Source organism: Mesoplodon bidens (assembly GCF_964165515.1).
Source record: "Mesoplodon bidens genome assembly, chromosome: 5".
Lineage (NCBI taxonomy): Eukaryota > Metazoa > Chordata > Mammalia > Artiodactyla > Ziphiidae > Mesoplodon > Mesoplodon bidens.
In genome coordinates, this window is record NC_138161.1 from 5,933,119 (window position 1) to 5,957,566 (window position 24,448).

Below are 24,448 nucleotides of genomic sequence, written 5' to 3' on the forward strand. Positions count from 1 at the left end.
CACTTTGCCTTTCTCCCTCTTCACTGTCCTCTTCTCCATCACTGTGTCTCACTGGGGAACAGCCCTGTCCCATCGGCACATCTTTCCCCTGCACTGTAATTGGAGCTCATACTTCCCCGTGACGTAGAGACCCTGGGTCCTTCTTAAAGATAAAAACAAAAGCATAAAACCAGAGGCCCCATGAGGTCACATGATATAGTCAATTTCTCATTACTAGCCCAGCACACAGCCCCGTGGAAGAACCTCCCCTAAGTTGCATTTTCCCTAACTGTGTGTGTGTGTGTGTGTGTGTGTGTGTAATCTTTGTCATAATGTAGAAGTTCCTAAATCTGAAAAGATCTTGATGAGATCTATACTTAAACTTTTTCCATTAGCATTTGAATTTTTTAACCTACTCCAATTGACCTGTATTATCTATGTTCAGGAAAATGAAAATTATAAATGAATAATATAATGGAAAGAGGTCTGATGGTCACCCAGGGCAGACTTTTCCTTCACAGGAGAGAATTTCTAACCCATCTGAGGGTAACGATTGTCAGCTTTCCAAATGCACAGTGACCACACAGGAGCAAACATTTTTTTTTTATTTTCATAAGCCGTCTGCTCTGGTTTCTAGATTGTGACCCCTAAAAGTCTGCCAGCAGCTGGTCTCCCCCAGAAGACACTAGGCCACAGGCATCTTTGGGGGGCTGCACCCTTTGCTGTGCTCTCTCCCCCCATCAAAGCATCCCGCCCCCAGAACTCATCCACAAGCTGCCCAAGGAGGGAACAGGCATCAGGCTCCTGTTGGGGTCCGGGGCTGTGTCTGTGCCCATTTTTCCCATCCCCTCATAGCCCTCATCACACACAGGGGTCCCTGGCATGTGAGTGACAAGCCTTGGCTACGCCCTGCTTTATTTTAAATTCAACTATCCTGCTATGTCCAGTCCAGCCTTGATCCTTTTGATGACGAAAAGTAAAAACAGTCACCATAATCACCAAACAGCTGGCCACTAATCTCCGAACTTCCATGCAATATGCCAGAAGGACAAGAGGAAAGAAAATCAAAGAGCAGGAAGAGAAAACCAGCCGGCAGAACCGCATCTCATCAGGCCGCCCTGCAGGCCCACCGAGCTGCCACAGGGAGTGGCTGAGAGTGGGGACGGTGGCCGTGCGGCCATGCCCTGTGGTGCCACGGCCCATGCTCTCGGCCCCCGTGCTCGGCTCCGGGACCTGGGGAAGCCATTGAGCCTCTGCCTGCCTCAGTTTCCTCTCCTGTAAAATGAATGGGTTGTGGAAACAAGACCATGGTCATGCTGGGTAAATGAGTTAACCTGGGAACCCAGAACCTAAGGAAGCACGCACGGCGTGTCAGCTGCCTTTACTGAGGCCAGAGAGCACGAGAGACCCTTTGGGGCAGCCTCACTGTGTGCATTGTGTGCAGAGGTGGCCAGACACCAAGGAGGACTCCCTCCTGGACCCCGTATCCCAGCCCAGTTCTGAGTAACCGGGCACAGCAGGAACGGGGACCAGCCTGCACCAAACATCCCACACACGGCCACTTGCCCTAAAGGTGAGCAGTCCTCAGGCCCCTCTCTCCTCGTCCGTCGTCCGTCAGTGGCTCATTTCAAAATTCAGAGCACCCGAGGCGGTATTTAACACATCACCGTGAGTTTTCTCAAACTGCCGTGTATCATGTACCTCAGATGGGCCAGCATAAAGGTCCATCTTTGCATGTCATTAGCTGATCCCACACCAGAACGTGAAGTAGTTTTAGCTGATCAGCCACGTCCCCGGCACATCAGCCGAAGGGTTCACTCCAGGTGACGAGAGGGGCTTGCTGTGCTGCAGTCGCTCATATACTTAAGTTAGGTGCTGAAAAACACGTCTACCTTAAAGAAGTTTGCTTTTTTAAATGGAAAAATGAAGCTCGACTTGTAGAAGCTTCTTGATGAGCAGTTAGAAGGGTCTCTGCAGAGTAAGCATAGTGGTCCTGGCTCCCTGGGGCCTGGGGTGCAGGAAACCTGCTTGGGGACAGTTCAGGAGGGCAGCCATGGTGCCAGCGTTGGTTTTATAACACCTAACTTGGAGTGAATTGCTTTTTTCCCAGACCGATTTTCCACCCTGTGCTCTGTGGCAATTTGGTGCAAATGACCTTTTCCAAATGTCGCAGAGCGTTGGTGTCACATGAAGACTGCGCCTAGTCCCCTTGCATGATTTCAGGACGTGACTGATGGAGGCTCGTGGCCCAGTGCTGGGCAGCAAGGATGGGGCCCACAGCCGCGGTAACAGGTTCGTGTTTTCTTGTCCTCCAGAGCTGGGTGAGATCAAAAACGTCACCACCACGCAGCCCTCCCTGGAGCTGGACGGGCTGGAAAAATACACCAACTACAGCATCCAGGTACTGGCCTTCACCCGGGCTGGGGACGGCGTGCGAAGCGAGCAGATCTTCACTCGGACCAAAGAGGATGGTGAGAAAGGGGGCGGCTTGTTGGGGGAGAGCTCAGGTCCCATCTGAACCTCCAGGGGCCACACAGGAGGCTCCCACCGGCTGGCAGCATTCCCGGGCAGGAGCTATTGCTGGAAAGGCTGGGTCAGAGAATTAATTCACCCACCTATTCTTGACTTTGCTCCATGCACACTTTTTGCTGCCCTCCCAAAATATTCCAGCACGATTCAGACCAGCACTTCCTGTGTCACCTTTGTTTGATTTATCCATTGTTTCTCTCTTCCCCTATAATTTTTCTTTTTTCTTGGGGTGGGGAGGCACATATTATTTTAAACAAAAGTACCTTTTATCCCAGGGCTGTATCCCAAGGCCATCCCTGTTTTGTATCCCATTAGAATAATTTCAGTGACTCTTTAGCTATTAGTGTAAGCTCTGATCATTTCCATCTTTCCACTTAAAAATTATGTAATGGTCTACATCGTCATATGCTGTGCTGGCATTAGAATAAGCCCTCAGTGTGAGAGCTTCATGTTAATTTTTTTAAATTTCTTACAAGAATTTATGATGATTTAGTAAAATTTTAAATCATAGAACATTTTTCAGATCACAATTTGGACTTGGTTATGTGACTATTTCCCAATCCTACAAAAACTGTACGGCAAAATAGTTTTTCATATTATTTTAAGGGAAAGCCTGAGGGACCTTATTGAAGACTTTTTGAAGAATAATTTAACTTATAATACATATTATGGCAACAGTGAGAAAACAGTTTCCACCTTAATAAAAGAAAGAGCAATTGATATCAAATTGATTCCCTTGTGGAATCCTCCAAATCAGAGCTCAGAATTATACCCAAGCCAGAGTTGAGATGGGAACCACTACACCTGAATTCTATGCTGATTTGGCTCTGTAGTTTTGTTTTTTTGTCTTCTTGCAGGGCCTCTGTTCCCCAGGAAGCTGGGCAGGGTGTGGGTGGGAGAGCCATTTTCAATTGCCCATGACTGCCCACGTGTTGGCAGTTTTGATGTCCTTTGCTACATAGACAGTCAACATGCTGTTGCTTCACCCACTGTGTCCTGTGGGAGCAAAGCTAGGGACACACTCTCAGAGGCTTGGGCAGACCCTTCCTGCCCAGCTTTTCTGTCTCCTAAGGACACTCCCCTGACATTCACAGCATCACTCTCTGCTCTCCCCTCATCAAACCCAGCCCTGCTCCCCAAGCAGTCCTGTCCGTCTACCCTCACATATTATGTTTCTTGTCTCTCTAGCCCTTCATGCATTCTAGTTCCCGCCCACAAACTTAACCTCATTACCCTCAGTTTTTCTAGAACACACAAGTGATTATTCCCAGTTATGTGCAGGTGTCAGCCAATGCCGCCCAAAGAAATTGCATTCTTTAGGGAAATCTAAGGTCAAAATGCAATGCCATTAGGAAGTCACACATTCATAGAGATATCTACCAAGCTATGTCCTGGGTGAAGACGGCCATATTTCATTTTTAAAATGTAATCAACGGAGAGCTGTGTCTAGATGCTGGCTCTGCCACCTGCTGCTGTGGGACTTGGACGCCTTACCTCACTTTCTCTGAACTGGACCTTTTTCATGTACAAAATTTCCATGACCATCAGACTGCACAGAATTAAGACATGAAAAGTGAAGTGATGTGTGCAAACATCACCTAGCTTGACACATCGTGGGATGGTTCCTGACACTAGACATGTGATTATTTGATCTCCACTCCTTCAGAATGAGGGTGGAACCTTCTTTTGCATTGCTAAGCGATAACACAGATGTCACTGGAATTAGTATTTAAAGAGCAAATTGATCAGCAACATGAATTTTGACACCTGCATTTTTCAGAAAAACGTACAGAAATCCAATAAAAGCGGAAAGCTCTTTACAGCTCCATACTGACTGGTAATTTGGGATCCATTTTCCATTACTCCTCCAGTTTTAGAATCATAGAGCTCCGTCTCCGAACTTGACCCTGAGACCCAAAGTGTAATGTGTCAATCAATTATTCTCTGCTTTCCTATCCAGTGCTAATAGTATGGGGAGATGTGATTAATTGTGGAAAGCCCTGCCTTGGGCGTACCAGGGAGGAGATCAAGAATTCCACTTGTGCTAACGTGGGCGAGAGCAATGCAGGGCTGAGTGTCAGTATTTACTTGGGATAAATCATCAGCATTTTCAAAAAAAAGCAGAGCAGAGATGAGGTAGAAGGAGAGAAAAACTAGTATAATAATGAGTTTATTTCCCATATTCACATGAAAAATTCACTAATCTAGAAATGGTGAAGAATTGCGCCAGCCATCCTTATAGACTCAAAGTCTAATATAAATAGACGTTTGAGCAGTTTACAGAACTGATTACAATTTTGTGTCTGCTTGAAAGGAATGCGTAATCAAAGTCAGAGTATAAATCCTGTTGATGCTTCTGTGAAGTCTTATGATTTGAAGTTTGGATAACACTGCCGACTTCAATTAAATGATGTAAAAATATAAAATAATAATTGTCAACATTTATTGTTTCTCCTCAGAAAAGCACTCTTCTAGGCACAGGTTGAAGTTTCATTGTTTATTGATGCTCTTGCAAGTAAAGAAATATTAACACATTCACAGCAAACATTCAATTAGGACTTCTCTGCCCAAAACAGTTCTTAAACTAACGTCCTCACCCCTCAGTGTCACGGGGCCTGGAATTTTAAATTATGTTGTTAGGTCACTGATCATCTTTAAAAGGAAAATTTTATCACTTGCTAGTGAAAGAGATAAAAACAGAATCAATAATAAATAAAAAATAGATTAAATAAATAAAATTGAAAAATAAAACAGGCAAAATGTTTACTTTTACAGGGGATAATTCACAACTGAAATATTTGTTTACAAGTCTTCTGTTCCATAAGTAGTTTCTCAGTTTCTATAAAGATTCTTGGACATGAATTCTCCAAGAATATGGAGATCTTGATATAGATCTTTGATATAGATCCTTGGCCATACTATTGGGTCCATAGTCTCAGTTCCATCAGTATAGTTGTGGGTCCACGGAGATATTCCCAGCATCTGTAAGAACACCTGATGTCTCAGGTCCTCTTCCCAGGACTGCTCAATCATTGAGAACTTGCACATTTTTTATTGCTGCAAGACCACAAAAGATTATTTGTCAATCAAGCTTTTTGTTTTGAACACAAGACAGCTAATTCTGAATTCTAAAACGTTTGTGAAATCCTGCTACCATTTTATTTGCTGAGAATATAATCTGAGCCAAGCCATGGGGAAAGAGAACACACACAAACGCAATCTATTATTTTTCCAATTGTTATTTTCAGTCTGCTGGCAGAAGGTAGTTTCAGCCCTGATCCTTTTCCACAAAAGAAAACATTACATATATATAAATAGCGAGGGTTGTGTTTAAGTGCAAATATTTACTGAATACATCACAAAGCTCTGCGCATAGCTCTGTGAGAAGAAGGCCAGCGGGAGCTGTAATATGTGATCTTCGGTCCCTCTCTGCCATGGTTAATGATCTGTTTAGCAGGACATCTGAAAGTGGAGCTAAGAGCAAGAGAAAAATAAACAGACATCAGGATATCTGATTCCTCTGGCTACCCATATCTTGAGCCATACATCCTCTTGAAGGCATGGATGGTGTGTTCTCAGATGATAGTGTAAACTGCACCCTGGTTCACCTTAAAGGTGATGGACCCTGAGTATGTGTGTGTGTGTGTGTGTGTGTGTGTGTGTATTTGCCTAACCACCTGCAGTGCTGCTCTTCAGGAGACACTGAAGGCTTTGTGTGCCATGAGAAAGCCTGTCAATTAACCGGAATCAATACTGCTTAGGATTCCAGAGTCCTGCAGCATTTGGCAGGGTTATGATGTGCTCTGTGCAGTAGCGGATACACCGGCAACACAACAGACCAGGATGTCCTGAGAGGCCTTCCACCACGTGGATGTCAAAGCTTCCTCTGCTGCAGGGATTCTCACACAGGTTCCTAGGAAGTCCAAGGGCTCCTAGGGGGGCCTCAGAGATGCCCAGTGGTAATGGGGAGGGCCCCAGAGGGGCTCCCTCCCATCTCTGCTTCAGGAGGAGCCACTCCACTTCCACTGTGTTATGCATGGGTCTCCCACATGACACTTAAAAGGATTTGTCCACTTTAAGGAGTGTTTGGAAACCACTGCTCTAATGGGTGCAAAGGCCAGACATACTGGAGCCTGATGGAAACCAGAAGAGAAAAGGGGCCTCATGCATTGCTTGGCCGTGACGACAACTGCTATTGTGAAGGTGTCCCTTCAGCATCACGTCATCTGCTCACGGCTCAGAAAAGCTGCTGCGGAGCCTGGGGCTCAGGTGAACCTGGCTGTCATGGCTGGTCACACATACACACACACTGATGTATGCACCACACCACACACAGCACAGACATCACATACACACCACAAACCACACATGCACGTGCACACACTATACACACACACATACCACACACACACCACGCACGCTACACATGCAGACATACTCTACACACACATCACACACACATCACACAAATCACAAAACACACACCACAGACACCACACACACCACACAAGCCACAAACTGCACACACACATACCCCTGCCTGTGGCTGATCTCTAAGACCAGAAAAATGATGATGACAAAAACAAAGCTGACCAGAGTGTCTGTGAGGTACTTATTAGACTTTTGTCTCACTTCAGATTGAGGCAATATTTTTACAGAACAATAAGTTTGATGTTTCTCATTAAGATACACTCTTAGGTGGCTTGACTGTTTGGGCCCATTCTCTATGCTGTGTAGCAAATCATCACAAACTTAGCACCTTAAAACAATACAACTTCATTATCTGACCATTTCCTGGGGTCAGGAGTCCAGGGATGGGTTAGCCAGGTCCCCACTTAGGGTCTCACAGGCTGAAATCACAGTGTTGGCTGGGCCTGGGGTCTCATCTGAGGTCAGATCCTCACCCGAGCTCACTGGCGGTCAGCAGGACCCAGTTCCCTTAGGGCTGAGACCATCTCCTCAGCCCCCAGAGGCCACTCCCCAATCCCTGTCACATGGCCCCAGCAGGGTCACATGGTCGTGTGGTCATAGCAGGACAGTTGACCTCTTCATCACCAGCAGGAGCCTGTCTCTGCTACTCCAAATCCCTCTCTGACTTCTAGACCCTCTTTTAAGAGTCTCATCTGATTAGGTCGGGCCCACCCAAGTTACTCTCCCTTCGAGTAACTTACAGTCAGCTGATTGGGTCCTTTTATATCTGCAAGCTCCCTTCACCTTTGCACAAAATGTAACCTGATTTTGAGAGTGATCCATCCATGATAGTGACAAGTACCACCCACATTCACGGGTAAGGTAATTATACAGGTGTGGATATCAGAGGGTGAGAATCTTGGGCACCATCTTAGAATCCTGCCTGCCACACTGAGCTCATTTAGAAAATCTGCTTGGAGGACCTAGTATGTGCCAGATACTGGCCCGGGCACTGGAGACACAGCAGAGAACAGGACAGGTGGGACTCGCAGGCTGGTGGGGGAGACAGATATTTACCAATCACTCCTGAGTGGGTTATGACAAGTGCCATGAAGAAGCGTCTTCAGAGACAACCCGTCCTGACCTCACCTAGGCTAGTGACAGAGAAGGTTTTCTCGAGGAAGCGAGCCCTAGCAGAAGCTGAGGTGAGTTAGAGTTGCCAAGGACAAGGTGGAGGGCGGGGAACAATTCCAGGCAGGAGGAGCCCAAGGCTTTCAGTCATCATGTGTCAATGACCTGATGTAGGAGACGCACGCCACATCCAGGGACCTAAAAAGGGCTCCAGTGCTGTGCAGTGACACAGAGCCAGGAAGAGAATCCAGCCACTGACCTGACACGTCCACGTGGAGGTCTGAAGCACACACCAACCTTACATGTCCACCAAGAGGCAGCGAGAAGGGAAGAGAATTCTAGGCTCTGGCTCTTGAGACCAAGGAGATGGCTGTGCCGTTTGCTGCAATAGAGGACGGGAGGAGGGAGGCTTGGGAGAAAAGGTGATGAGCCCTGCTTTGAACAGGATCAGTCTAAGGTGTGTCAGTCAGAGTCAAGATGCCGAGGCCATCGGATATGAGAGCTCTGAGAGCATCTGCGTGCACAGGGGAGCACATGGGAGAATGCAGAAGAGATGGTCCTCAGCCGCTGCATTCTTAACTTCAACCAGTCAAACCTGGAGCCATAAGTTCACTCAACAATGGCCAGAAATTGACGAAGGCTACCTAAGCTCACCTATATCTTCATAAGAAAAAAAGCAGATTACCAAAATGTAACCTGATGACTAGGAGTGCGTCTTAACAAACTATGTCCCAGACACACCCTCCTAAGCCATCTCTGTCTCCTGCCACTCTCAACGTTTGGTGTTTATAATTCAACACTGAGTTACAAAGTAAAGGCCAGAATCCTTTAGCAATATGTACGATAAAGAAATGGCGATGGTTATTACAAACAATAGCTAGAGTTTATTCAGTGCGTATTATATACAGGACTCGTATTAATTCTTCACATGAATTCTCTCTCATAATCTTAACAGTAAAATAATAACTTGGTATAATTATTGCTCTGGATTCATAGATGAGGGAACTAAGACTTATTAGAGAACTTATGAACTTGCCCAGGACACAGAACCAAGTGGTAAAGTTGGACAAAAGCCAGCAGTGGAGGCTGCAAAGCCCACACCTTTAACCATTGTGGTGTAATCCAAACCAGAACTAAAATTTTAAATTCTCATTCGTAAAGTATTGGCTCAGAAATCCTGAAAATCTTTCTCCAATGTCTTGCGCCTCAGTTTCTGTATATTTATTATTTTCTTGTGCAAAATTCTAATAACGCTACAAGGAAAGATTGTACAAGATGGATCATAAATCAGTGTATGAGGAACCACATGGGGGTTTAGGTAGTAAGTGCAGTGGAAAACCCTTTGATGTGACGTGATCCAGGCAAGTTAATGGAAATCATCTACTAAAGAAGGAATCACTACATTTTACAGTGACCAAGAGACAGAACTCAAACATTGTAGTTTAACTTAAAACATATTAATATACATTTATTATATAATCATTGCCTAATCAAATGATCCAGACTCATTTCTTTAGTTTTGGGTGAAGAGATTAGAGTTCTGTGTCATTTTTCATTCTTTGAACTGTATTCATCATGGATCATCTGTAATTTCCACTTTAATTTCTTGATTGTGGAGAAAACATGTATTGTCATTGGCCAATAATCTGCTTTTTAATTTCTTTTTATCTGTTTGCCTTGATTTTTTTGCCATGTGACCTGTTCTTCTCACTAGTCTTGCCCAAACATAATTGAAGCTTCTTTTTTTTTTTAAACTTACCTTCAGAAAGCTTTTCCAAAGTCCCATCAATTGTCATAAAAACAGCTTTCTTTGTGTGCTCATATTTCATCAGTTTCCTTAAATTAAACTGCATTACCTTGACAAGTACAATTGTCACAAATGGTAGAAACAAGCCTGACACTCCTGATGAGCAGCCAGCCAAGGGGTTGTTGCCAATGTCCTTGGGGTCCTAGAAGGACGCTGGCCAGAGGGAGTGCCTGGTGGATGCCAGCTGCGTGGTTTGCTTTACGGAAGATATGGAGGGTTCTGGCCAATCTGGGGGCATCCATTAGCGTGGGAATATTAAGCACATGTATGCTCTACCCTTGGTATTCAGGAGGAGCCCTTGTGGCTCTGAACCAGGTTGTAGATGTCTAGGTGATTGCCCTCACCAGTAGAAAACTAAGCATATTCAGAACAAAGGTACCTTGTTCCCAAGGACCTATTAATCCAAGCTTCATCACTCCTGTGTGTTCCTTTCTCTAGACCTTTTGTTCTTGGTGGAACTTGTCAAAAACTGATCCCAGAGCTTCCCTGGTGGCGCAGTGGTTGAGAGTCTGCCTGCCGATGCAGGGGACGCAGGTTTGTGCCCTGGTCCGGGAAGATCCCACATGCCATGGAGCGGCTGGGCCCATGAGCCATGGCTGCTGAGCCTGCGCGTCCAGAGCCTGTGCTCCGCAACGGGAGAGGCCACAACAGTGAGAGGCCCGCGTACTGCAAAAAAAAAAAAAAAAACGGATCCCAAGATTTTATATTTTCAAATGATGACTGTGTCCAACCCCCGTTAACTCTTGCCAGAGTGGTTGGTTGTGTTGTTTTGACCTAGAAGAGTCACGGTCAAAATTTGAGCATAATTTGACCTGGAATTGTCACCTAGAAGGTGACAATTGAGATACACATTCCACTCCAAAAATATTTACTTTAAAGTTAGGTTGTTTTTGGAGAAGGAAGAAGCTCAAAGCTTCCTCCAGGGGCTCACAGGGGACCTTACTGGTTTGAATTTCAAGGTCTCCATCAAGGGGGGAACCTCTCTCTACATGAAAAGTTAAAACAGTGAGGAGGAAAGCAATAACCTCGTGGTTTCTCTCACAGCAGATTTAACACTCTTTCCTCTTTATCCCATGTTCTACCCACCTCACCTCATTCTCCCTCTTCAACCTGGAAAACAAAAGGGTGGATGGAAGAGCACTTATGCTCAATCTCACTTCTCACATTAAGCTTCAAGTTGTCAACAACCTTTTCTGCATTCTTAGATGATTGACAGAGGGGAGTTTGTTGTCTGTATGAACCGTGAATCTTTGACACTAAAATTCATACTCATAAAAACTGCTTCTGAGCCTCTCCTGAGCCAAAGAGATGTGTCATTACAACATGTTTTGGGCCCAGAAGGGTGATCTCTGATGACTGAGGTAATTCGCCCTCATTCCTAACTCAGGAGGCAAGATGTACCCCCCAAGCCTGTTCAAAGCCAAACACGGTAGCAGAAACAAGAATGACCCAGAAGCTAAATTCTCTACTAGTCAGAGGCAGGAAATCATCAGGGACTGAAAAGCATAGAGAAGGCTCCCAGGAAAACAGGGACTTGAACTGATTGTGTTAGTTCTGTCACAGAAACACCTATTTGTGACACTGGTTAAGGAACAGCAAGGCAGACTTCATTCAGGGGAACGATTTGATAGGTGAAGGCATGACCACAATGGTGCTTTGCAGTAGGGGAGAGAGATTGGATTCAGCTTTGAATACAACAAGGAAAAGTGAGAATTTATAGCCAAGGAGTGACGGGGAGGGAGGGGGGTCCTTGGGTGAAAAAATTACCAAGAGGAAACATCAGGGATGAGGGGCATTTTGGCTAAACTGGCTTCACAGGAGTTTTGCAGAAGACAGGCGACGATGATCAGAGATTACCTGGTGGTGACAGAGAGTGAGGACTTTGATCAGATATCAAAGGTGATAAGATATTGTGGAGATTCTGGCTAAACTGACTGAGCAGGATACTTGCTAAAGTGGGCTCTTAGGGGACATGCCCAAGGACATGGCCCAGTGGAGCTCCTAGATTACTGGTCAGAGAGACACTGTGTCAGCCAGCAGGGTGGCTGTAACAAAGTCCCGCAGCCTGGGGGACCAACAACAGGAATGTTCTGTCTCACGTTTCTGGATGCAAGAAGTCCAAGATCAAGGGGTGGGCAGGGTCCGTTCTTTCCAAGGACTGTGAGAGAGAATCGATCCCTAGCTTGTAGATGGGCATCTTCTCCCTGTGTCTTCACGTTGTCTTCCCTCCATGTGTGTCTCTGTGTCCACATCTCCCTTTTTTGTACAAGGACACCAGCCATGCTGGTCAGGGCTCACCCCAATGACCCCATTTTAAACTTGATTTTCTCTTTAAAGATTCCATCTCCAGATAAGGTCACATTCTGGCATGGTAGGGTTAGGGCTCCAACAAGTGGGTGTTGACTGAAAACAAAATGCACAACGTGAGAGTTGTGAGTTGAGTTTTATTTGGGGCAAAATAAGGACTATAGCCCAGGAGACAGAGTTTCAGAGAGCTCTGAGAAACTGCTCCAAAGAGGTAGCGGGGAAGGTCAGTGTTACGTATGATTTCAGTGAAGGGGGTACGTGCAGTTAAGCACACGTTTTGGCAGAAGCTTCCTGCTAGTCAGGAAGAGCAGATGTCACCATTAATGATTTTAGTGCTTTTCTAGATACGAGGAGATGCAAGAATCGGGCTCATAACATCTTCTCCTAAAAATATCTATCTATCTGAAGGCCTGTTCTACCAGTTTTTCCCAGAACACAGAGTCCCTCATTCCTGATCTCCACCCTAAACTCCTTTCAGTGGATGTTGAAGGTCAACGGCTGCAGCAGTTCATGATTTAATCCTTGCAGAGGCAGATGGCAAGTGCCCATGTGTAGTTGACTTGGGTTTTGAGGGACACAGTTCAGCCTGCATCCCTGACTCCCGAAGAGCTGGGAAGAGAGAGTGGCAGGGCCCAGCGGGGTCCTGTGTGTGTGGGGGGTCTGGAGTGGTGGGGAGGGAGGCTCCATCATTCTGTCACTAAACTTTCTGCTCTTCCAGTTCCAGGTCCGCCCGCGGGAGTCAAGGCGGCCGCGGCCTCAGCCTCCATGGTCTTCGTGTCCTGGCTCCCCCCTCTCAAGCTGAACGGCATCATCCGAAAGTACACCGTGTTCTGCTCCCACCCCTACCCCACAGTAAGTTGGTACATCACCCAGTGCCTCTCAAGCATCTTCCAGAAACAAGCCACGGGCACTCACTTGAGACATTCTCCTTCCTTTGTTTCCCACCTCCTTGGGTTTTCCCAGTGGTTTTATTCTCCTCCCTGTTGTCTGCACATACAAAGCCAGGTTCTCATTACCACCTCACTGAAAAATCCACTCCTGAATCCTTCTAAGGGGCACAGTTGTCTGGAATGATTGTTTATTGGGTGAGTTCCCACAAAAACTGCCAGCCGGCTTATCAAAATCAAAACCCGGAAGCCTTAATGGATCGTCAGTGGACACGACCTATTGATTTTGCTGTTGGGCTCATCCTTCAATGCACTTCATGCTTCACCTGCCTCCCCTGCACACCCCGACCCCATCCTCCTTCCCTGCCCTTCACCCACTGAGACCCAGCAGCCGGAAAACCCTTGTTATGCTAGAAATGAAGGACTTGAACAAGACTCTATGACCCTCACAAGTACAACAGTCAGCTTAATTCATTGTGAAGGAATTAAAGGTTAGGGTACTTAATATTTCAAAATATGGGATTTACTGTTATTCGTATTAACACCACTGAATGATACTTACAGAGTTACAGTGTTTCTTAAATGGAAGAATGTGTGTATCCAAAGGGGAAATTTCAAAGAAAACAAAAAATGGTTCATGAAATTTAAGATGTCTTTGTAGAAATGTTGATGACATTTTCTGAGGTAGGCGCTGTGTCCAATCCATTTTTCCATCTCCCAGCTCCTGGCACAGAGCATGACGTGCATAGCCATTCACAGTTTGTGGAGTGAATACACAAATTAATTTGGGTTTTATTGTGGTAAAATATCAAAACATACAAGGTAGCATTTTGAAGTGTTCGATTCAGTGGCATTAAGTCCATTCACACTGTTGTGAGACCATCACCACCATCCATCTCCAGAGCTCTTTTCTCGGAAAACTGAAACTCTGTCCCCATGAAACACTACCTCCCATTCTCCCTCCCCCACCCCCTGGCAACCACCCTTCTCCTTTCTGTCTCAGTGAATTTGACTATTCTAGGAATCTCATAGATACCACTGGAGTAAGACAGTGTTATCTTTCTGTGCCTGGCTTATTTCACTGAACATAATATGTTCAGGGTTCATGTATGTTGTAGCATGTGTCTGAATTTCCTTCCTTTTTAAGGTTGAATAACATTCCTGAACTAATTTAGTAATTACTTTTTAATTAAAATGACATACTTTCCCAAGTCTAGAGTCTGTAGGGGACCCAGAGGCCCAGTGACACCATAGACACTGAGGATGATTAATGGTGGGGAGACAGGGGGAGGGCAGGAGTGTGGCTCACAGATGGGCCTCCATCTCTGAAAAATATCAAGTTGTGTGTTCTGCTGTTTATATGTCAACAGCAGCACCTCTGGAGTTGAAGTAAAGACTTAGAGGTAATATGCTTAGATATGGGTTTCAGAACTTGTGTGAGTTCCTTGTCTGGGTTCAAACATGCTGTTAACTCTCACCTGCTGAATCCTACCATCAGATCCCACCATCAAAGTCCAGAGATGCAGAGCAGTGTAGAGGACACGGTGGGTGGCCCTCTACTCAGAGGCCATTCACTGAGGACCCTGTGCAGGTTCTGATCCTCTGAGCCTCAGCCCTGACATACCACCACATTCACCAAAGAGAGACAAAATTATTGCTGAAAGTGTGCCCATATTTCACTAGAATATGAAGGGCTTCTTTATTTTTAGTCATTCATTCATTTCTTGATTTGCTGTAGGACTCCCAACTGCTCTTTTGACTCCAACAAGCTAGAGAGAGCCAGCAGGGAACAGGGAGCACCGGCAGCTAACCCTCATTGTCTTCCCAATCGGCTCTTTATCTCTAAACTAAAAGCCCCAACCTGGCTTATTTGTAATTAGTCCTGAGTGACTGAGGCTTAGATGAGCAAGCCCGCGTTTGCGGATCGTGGGTGCCATATTACTCTCCATCCTCCCAGCCTACGAATTAAGTCCTATAAAAAAGGAGGAGTTACTATCCCAAACACAGTATCCATCGAACACTCTGTAGGATGGAATATAAATAATTTCCCAAGGGATTTCCAGTCTCTCCCTTCATAGAATAATGGGATTCAACTATCCAGGACCTTCTCAACAAGAGCCTTTCAAAAACTACCTTAGCGAGATCAAACTAACCAGAAAAGGTGGGAAATAACTGAATTTCTCACCTCCTTGATGTCTTACAACCATTAGCAGGTGTTTCTGTGTGGTCCTTAACCATATTAAAAAAACATTGTAAACCTAGAAATATGATTATCACAAGGTGCCTGTGGTCTCCCGGGAAGCACCACTTATTAAGCTTTGCAGAGAGGACCCAGAACTCCAGAGTTCTCTTCAGTAACATGAAGTGAACCAGAATCAGTTTTCTTCCATCTCTAGAACCACATTGCTATTCATCTATGTCAAATACCATTTAAAACCACGAGACCTATTTTTAATAGACTTTATTTTTTAGAGCAGTTTTAGGTTGACAGCAAAATTGAGTGTGAGGTACAGAGACTTCTCATATAATACTTATTTTTAAAATAAAACAATACCATGACAAGTAAAGATGAGAGAGAACTAATACACGTGTCTTCAGAGGTGAAGACTTAAAAAATTCCATCTACTATTCTGTTTTTTTCCCATGGAATGAATAAGGAACTATAAATTACTGGAAAGGGGGAATTTTTTCCCATCTTTAGTGTCTGGGATTTAATTTTAAGTCAGAAAACAATGCTATCAAATTTTCTGAGGCTTTTACTTTTCTGCCAGTGTATCGAAAGAAACACCAGAGGGCAGTCGTAGTTCTGTGTATTTTTCCTGCTCGTGTATCTGAATTTTTTTTCCTTTGAAATGACTTCATAGTCGAATGTAGAACATGGGAAGGTAAATTAGGACACAGCATACTCTGTAATTTAATCTTCTTTATAAGAGTCCCTCGGCTAACCTCTTGCTGATGTAAATTTTCTCTCAGGATCCTCAATTCATGCCCCTTCCTTGTGAAAGTGCCTTGTTAAAAGACACAGGCTCTTTTCTCTAATATGTACAATGCATTGTCTGATTATAGGCATTTGTTTCACGGTGTTCTCTCAGGTCAGCTTAGTAAAAGGCATCAGAATATGAAACTTTATATGTTGCCAGACAAGAAACTGGAAATTTGTCTCAAGGCTAGTTGTCCAAAAGTGGTGCTTGGTAAACATTAATCTCACTGTGAGAGACCAGCTAATACAAAGAGACATCAACCTTCCCAATCAGAGCAAAACCTCACATCCGTTTGATTAAGGAATTCATCATATAATTTTTGGACCATAGCTATTACTTTTAGTATATAATGGTTTGGATGATCAGTTCATACACTATGAGAAGCAATGGAAATCCAAAGTAATGAGCTAGCCTTCTAAGGTCCCAGGGAGAAAGTAGTTAACCTGGATTTCCTCTCTAACGACCCTCCCTACTTAAAAGCAGACTGTGAAAAATGTTACATATTACATAAGCACTAAGAGGTAGAAATTGTCTGTTTTGCAAGGCTAAGCTGATGGACATAGAAATGTGAAATTAGATAGCACAAACTTCTCATTAATGAAGAATAAAAATCAGAAGGTCTAAAAAATTATATCAGTGAGCTATGATCCACCTCAATTATTCCAGTTCCAGAAGATAAATGTTAGCCAGTTCCTGCACAAAGTAGAGCTCAGTAGATGCTGCTGAATGAGCAAATGAGACTCATAGCAACTAACTCTCCACAGTGGAGCCCACAACTCAGAATTAAGCAAGTCTTCTAGGAAGCAAAGAAAGTAACCTCTACCAGGTCCAGACAACATTCAAGCCAAGGTAGCAGGTGTGTGTTTGCCTCCCAACCCTCCCTAGACTGCATTTCCTAAAGCTATAGTGGGGCTGAGGACAAGACAGAGTGGCTTTAGAGAACCACAAGTATTCAGGAATCTCAAGTCAAAAAAATGGTGCAATAACAGAATCAGGGAAGTAGTATCTAATGTGACCACCTGAATTTATAATGATGCTCATCATAATATTGATTGTTCCTCTCTCAGAAGTCACCATGGACCTCCTGGTTGTAAAATTCCATTGCCTCTTAGGAAGAAGTAATGCTCTTCCTATTTTAAGTTGTAGCATCACAAGCTATTATATAGTTACTTGTTTTTAAATTTGTTTTTCTTAGCTTCCATTATCCTTTTATTCTTTCTCCTTTGTTCTCCCTCTCCCTCAACACCTCACCCTTAAAGGTAGGCATTTTTCAATACTCTACCTTCTTTTCATATTCTTTATTATCTCCCTGAATAATTGAATCTATTCTCATAATTTAACTATCATCTGAAGTTAATGGGTTCAAAATGTTTATCTCTAACCCTGACAATCTTAGAGAACCAATCAGTCCTATATTGTCAACTTCCTACCATCCATGTCTTCTTGGAGACCCCACCACATCCAACATGTCCAGAACCAAATTCATTCTTGCCCCTGCTTCTGTTACTGTTTCTCAACTAAGCTAATCATTACCTTTGACTAAGCTAATGATTACCTTAGACAAAGCTAAGCCTTAGATTACCTTTGACTCCTGTTCTCCCTTTCCACTCATTATCTGATTGGTTTCCAAATCATTTCTTCACTTACCCAGCAAATCTCTGTAGAGGGCTACCCTGTGCCAAGGGCTGAGCCAGAGTCCGAGGTGTATCAGTCAGGAGAAGCTGAGTTATGCTGTGTAACAAGCATGCCTAAAAAATCTCAGTGATTTCCACCAATAACAGTTTTATTTTTCTTTCACATTCATGTTCATTGTGAGTTGGTGGTAGCTCTAATCCATGTTATCTTCACTCCAAGAAGGACCCATGTGGGTTTTATGGCAGAGGGAAAGAAATCTCTGGAGGGTCTGACATAGGCATTAAATGCTCCAGCACAAATCAATGGCTAGAATCCATCACAGAGCCTCACTCAACCACAAAGGAACCAGGAATACAATCCGAGCACATACCCAGAAGACAGGCCAACCAGAATGTTTGGAGAACAACTCTAATATAACCATGGGACTGCAATGACAAAGGATAGAGTGTCTTTGTTTGAGAAGTTACTAGTTCTAGGGAGGGCAGAAAATACTAGAGATGGTCACCGCTCTGTGTGGTGTGGCAAACGACGCAACAGTGACATGGACAGCACTGGCTGACACAGGAGTCAGGTAGGAGGGTGTTACTCAAATAATCAGGTCAGAGACTGTTACTTAGGACATATATACAGCCCTGACTTGCAGGAGGGGAAGAATTGTACCTGATGAGAGGGTTTTATGACCAAGGGAAATAGCACCAGCAAAGTGACATTGTGTCATGGAGAGTCTTTCTCCACAACATCTTTCTAATCCTCTCCCTTCCTTTCACTCCCACCACCATTGCCTTGGCTCAAGTCCTTGCTTGGGAAACCAAACTAGGGCAGAGGCCTTTCCACTACCCATATCCATTCCCTTCCACTGTCTGCATCACTGTCATAATTATTCTTCCATATTCTTTTTCCGATCATGTCATGCCCTTGTGCAAATTTCTTGGATAACTTCTCCCTTTTTACCTAAAAATAGTCCAGAATTCTCAAGATGACCTGTGCAGATTTCCATTACCCAGCTCCAGTGGCTGTTCAGTCTCCTATTCTACTAACCCTCCTCCATCCAAAATCTAAGACACACTGTGTCTCCTGTGTATGTGTGCATGCGTGTGTGTGTGTGTTGTGTGTGTGTATTGTGTGTGTGTATTAGGTCCTCCTCCTCCTTGTCTTTTCCCTCTCATCCTCCCATGTAATAACGTTTATTCTTAAGGCTCAATTTAAATGCCACATTATTTATTCTAACATTTTTGAGCACTTGCCATATTCTAGCTGCTATGTGTTAAATGCTTTATGCTTATAGTTTCCAAACTTGTTTTTTCATGACTCACAATCAGAAATATATTTTATGATCACACTCCAGTACATACACACAGCAAAAGCCTTGTAAACAAAACTTCACTTACTACCCATGATGCACTCTGATATTTTCTGTTATATTGGACTTTTTTCTCTTCTTTTATTTTTTAAATGATTTCCAGGCCCACTAAATTGCTTCTATGGACCACATTTTTAAAAATACTGCTTTCATCAGTTAATTCTGATGATTACCTTATGCAAGAGGGGTTGTTTTTATTCTCTTCTCTGTACTGGTGCTGACATGGAGACTGTGCAGCCTGCTCAGGACCACGAAGCTTAGCAAGGTAAAGACAGGGTCTGTAGCCCACAGGGGTCTGAGCTCAGGAACCAGGCTCTTCACCTTAACAGCCTACTGCCTTCCCCAGGGAAGCTAGCCCCATCTCGCCTCAGCATCCCCGGCACTGATTTTTAACCTCTCTTTGACGTAAGCATAATCTCTTGCATCACTGTTGGAGGGGTGCATAACTGAGCCCCCGCAGTGGCACATCAGTTTCTTAAGTACAGGAACCACAGTTAGTTACTGTTATACCTTTGGAAACCCCGGTATTATGGTGACATAGTAGATGTTCAGCAAATGCTATGTTGAAATAAATTTTATGGATGACGGCTATGAGTCAACCAATAGAGGTTAAACTGTATAATGAAGTTTCTGCTTAATAAGGCAGGAAAAGTGTGTTATATACTTTGGGATGCTTTCCATCCCCTAAGGATTTAGATTAAATGCCTGTGCTTTTGAATCACTGACATGGAAATCATTCTGCCACAGTTCCAACTAAATGACTTATTGCTGGACCTCTTTATTCTGTAATGGCAAAGCTGTAAATTATGGAGTTTCCAAAAGTCATCCAAAGAATACACAGTCATGTTTCACATACACATACGCAATTAATCACATGTCAGCAGATCTTTTTGGGGCATCTCTTTGTGACAGGTATGCATTAGGCTCTCTATGCTCTTGAGATTAACTGAACTCTACTCTAGCACTCAGCATCTTATTATATGACTGGGAGAAAACTAGAAAAGCTTCCTTGAGACAGACCTACAGCTAAGCATATGAAAACCAACTCTGGTTTTATAAAATTTCTGGGAAAGTATCAATATATTCTTGAGCTTCCTTAGAAATATCTCAGTATTTCATGGCCAGTTCTGATGAAATATGTTCTAAATCTGCTTTAAATTTTTTGTGCTGCAATTTACATATAGTTATTAGACTCCAACTCTTTGGGGGAGTGAAGGGAAGTACATGCTATCTTTTATCATCTAGTTCTTTAAAAAGATGAAGAACAATAATCTAGTTCTTTATCTATCCTCAATGAACCAGCCAATAACTGCTCAATATTTCTGTTAAGTCCATATTTTAATTTTTTTAAATCATCATCTGTGGTGCTTCAGTTTCATTGGGCATCAAGTGAAGCTGTCCAGTTGCTATAATAGGTCAAAATGCAGGCGACCCCTATGCTAAGGTTGGGAGAAAGCTTGGCCTTTAAAATCCTGAGCCCGATTTTGGACTTTATTGAACAAAGGGAAGCAGAATCATTTATTCAAATGGAATTTCTGTACAGAAACAAGCCCTAAAAATCACTCTTCAAGCACAGTCTCACAAGATTGCCTGCCCAGTTTTGCAGATAAATTGCCAATACACATTCTGGCTTTGAACTGCCATTCATTCAGACTAGACAGCAGTGTAAACTTCTCCACTGCTTCTTGCTGCTTCCAAAGTAGCCACAGATGAAAATGCCCTTTTGATCAACTAGCTTTTGGAGCTTTTGAAAGATTCCAGCTTTGAAAACATCATCTTTTTGACTTGGTCTGATACAGACATGGGGTACTATTTAAGGAAATAAATGGCTTCAGATCGTTTTCAATTAAGAATTAAGAATGGCTATTTTTTTTCCAAAACTATATATTATACCTATATTACATTTATTTCCTAGAACAGCCTTTCTCACAATTTCTTTCTTATATTGTGAGAAGTTATGTAATGCTAAACCAGTTCTTTTGTGCAAAATTTGTTGAATAGATGATAGCAATCAACTTAAAGTAATAAAGCTTTTTTACAGAGAGATCATTTGTATGGCAGATGGTATGACAACAGGGAAAGTATAAGACAAAACTGTAGTAAGTGGAGGTGATTTTCTTTGAAAGAGAGTGGGAAATATAAGGATCCTGTAATGTCAGTCTGTCTATTGGGACAATGCCCTGATTCTAAACAATAGCATGGAGAAACTAGTTTCTTTCATGCCTTTTCTGCATATCAACTTTAATTCACTTGCAAAACATTATAACAACAATTTTTATATTTGGGAGACCCAAAATTAAAATATTTTATGTTTGGAAGTCTTTTTTAAAAGTAGCCCATAGACATTTAGATAATAGCCGATAGAGTGATCTTGGTAAAGTACAGAGGAAACCACCAAAATTGACTAAGATAAAACAAGTAGCTTTAATATGCTATTATTTCTAGGAGAGCTGGCCATCTTAGTTTATTCCATTAGGAAGATCTTTGTGCTGTATTATCTTCTTCTAGAGATGAAAATAATGAAATAAAATGGAAATCAGATCAAAATGTATTATACATAGAAATCTTAAAAAGAGGCAAATCTTAAATTGATCCAGCTGACAGTTTATTCTTCATGTAATTGAGGCTATTTCTCTGCCACTAAACAGAAAGATTTTATATGCTCTGAAAGAGTCATTGCCCTATAATTAAAAGAGCTATCATTTCGTTTATTCTGCTTTGGAGGTTTTTTTAATCACTGCTGTGAACATTCTATCTATGAAATCATAGCATTCAATTTTTTTTAAAATAGGATGTTAATAACTAGATGTTAAAATTTTTTAAAGTACCATATTTCTTTGATAGAATTAGTGTTTCATTAAAAACTTAATTGAAATTTTTAAAAGTGGAATTCTGTTTATATCCATCAGAAATGCTGAATAATTTGATCTGAGCAGCCTGCAACTCCATAGTCATCCTCTACACACTTTTTTCTGTTGTACTCAAATAAATTATAGGTCATTATTAAAGTCACTAAGACAACACACATTTCCTCAGCCCATTCCAAAGAGTGGTTAGTGGGTCCCGACCCTGCAACATTCTAGCCTAGGACCCCTGGGGGATAAGTGGAGGGCGGAGGGTGAGGCAAGGCCCACTCAGAGAGCCTGAAGCGTCCATGGGGGAGCGATGGTAAGAACATGCAAGATTATAATCCAAAGGGCACTCTAGGATTGACCCCATACTAGGACACAAAGCAAGCCTCAACATATTTAAGAGTATGGGAATTATTTCAAACATCTTTTCTGACCACACCTGCATGTAACTAGAAATCAACCACAGAAAAGAAATGAGAAAAAAACGGTTACATGGAGACTAATCCAAAGGGCAATAATGATAAGGACCATAAGGGACATATAAACAAAGGGAAAATATAACACCTGATTGAGGGGATTAAAGAAGGCTTTACAAGGCTTTACAAGTTCATCTGTTCAGCTAAATAGTGTAAGAGATTTGAAAATGGATTCAGCCACTATTGGGTAAACATCCAGTTTTATAGAAATTACTAAAGAGCATTTAAAGTAGCTCACTATGGCTAATTTTATCTTATTTACTGGTTAAAAAGTATCTTAGACGTGAAAGGAAAAATAATACACCAGCATCCCAAGACAAGAGTAATTCTGGAGTGAAAGTAGGACTGGAAGATGCTGTTCCTCGACTTTTCATGGGGTGATATTAAAGCACTAGGATAAGACTAACCTAAGCAAACTTCACATCATTTTGAGGAGGATACTATTGAGTTCCTCAGAAATGCATGACTCCACCCACCAGACCTAAAGCCATAGCACAGAAAGGCAGAACACTGGAAATGTGAGCTCTCTGGCTTGGGTGTTGAAAGGTGAATATCGTTAGCTGTATTTTCCACTCTGGGTACAATTTTAGGGAGGCAAGCATGTCAGAAGCCTTGTAAAAACTTGCTATAAATATTTTTTTAAATCAAATGCATGAAGTTCCCATTTATTTTCCTAGGCATTTTACAAATGTGAATTCATGTCCTTGACTATGAGAGGGATAGTTTGAGGAAGGGAATTCAAATGATTTTATTTCTAGATTTTAGTAGGAATTTGTCAGTTGTCTTATTTTAATTTTTCCTCCATTTGCCAAACCATGGTTATATCTCCTTCCTTGACGAGCAAACTTACCTTATAATCTATACAATGGAATTGAACTCAATAAGTGTCTATGAATTCAAACTCAGCAACTATTTATGAGCTTTTATTATTACTAGGCATGGTACTAAGAGCATCTGCACAGCCCAAAGGAAAGATTTGTAGTCCAGCGAGCTTGTATGGCTGGCCCCAGATGTCCTGTACCTGTTGTCAAGCCTCATCGTACACATATTTCTAATCACATCAGCCTCCACACTTCCAGTGCAATGGTGTTGGCATAATACCCCATCTACCTCCCAGAGCAAAAACCCATGAACATTCGATTTGAAGCACGATATTTGCAATAGCTCAATAGATAAACTACTTACACATTTTATAATTTAAGTGTGTGTCTTGAAAGAATACCGAAGTCTTCCCTCAAGAAAACTATAGACTGCCCCTGTTATGTGACACCAGCTAAAGAGAAGAACCCTGTTCTTCTTATTCAACGACCTCTGATGGACCAAGAAATACATAACTCGCTGCCACTTGGAGGATTGCAACTGAGAGTGATTAATTAATAATCAATGTCAGGTAACTCTGGATTCTGATAGAATCAGCATGTTTAAATAATTTTTAGATGAGAAAGAACAACCTTTTCTCAAATGGCTAACAGGAATTTATCATGGGCACAGAATATTGGCCACCCCAATCCACAAATGCCCTGTCTGCTCCATCATGATGGCACCGGCCAGAATTAAAAATGAGCTGTGGGGCAGAATTTCCCATCAAGAACCAAGCGTACACAAGTCATATGCCTGGCATCAGAGCTTTCTTAATGTTGATTGGTTTTGTATTCCCACAGGTCATGAAGTAACACAAGCCTTCCTTTAAAACAAAGGTTTAGCCCAATTATAGTAATCCATTCAAAATTAATTCATATTGTAGGAATAATAAAATATTCTAAAATGGCTAATATCTCTGTCCTGACTCTGAAAATGATGAGACTAGAGAGTTAAAGATCTACCAGAAGAAAATTACATATTTAGATATTTAAATATAGAGAAAAGTGTCTTTCTCTCCCTCCCCATAAATTTCTCCTTTTGACAAATTTGATTCATTCATCCCTAAGAAACTACACTGGGAGTTTGTGTTTCTTTATGCTACCATTTCCTATCTTGTTGCCCTTAGAGTGTAGCTCTGCTTTGTTATTTTCTATTCTATTTTCCATTCTATCCCTCCATGCTCATTTAATGCTTCAAAGTCTCTGAAGGATCAGCCTAGCTGAAGTATCAGGA

At 42.7% G+C, this 24,448-nt stretch overlaps 1 protein-coding gene across 2 annotated transcripts in view; it reads left to right on the forward strand.

Moving 5' to 3' along the window:
* Positions 1–24,448, forward strand: part of DSCAM (DS cell adhesion molecule) — a gene marked incomplete at both ends in the record, with an annotated part of 733,770 nt that overhangs the window by 636,177 nt on the left and 73,145 nt on the right. For both annotated transcript variants that reach the window (XM_081235410.1, XM_081235409.1), the window contains 2 exons: positions 2,295–2,450; positions 12,882–13,015. In XM_081235410.1, the coding sequence (XP_081091536.1) occupies positions 2,295–2,450; positions 12,882–13,015 (290 nt within the window). The remainder of the gene's footprint in view (positions 1–2,294; positions 2,451–12,881; positions 13,016–24,448) is intronic.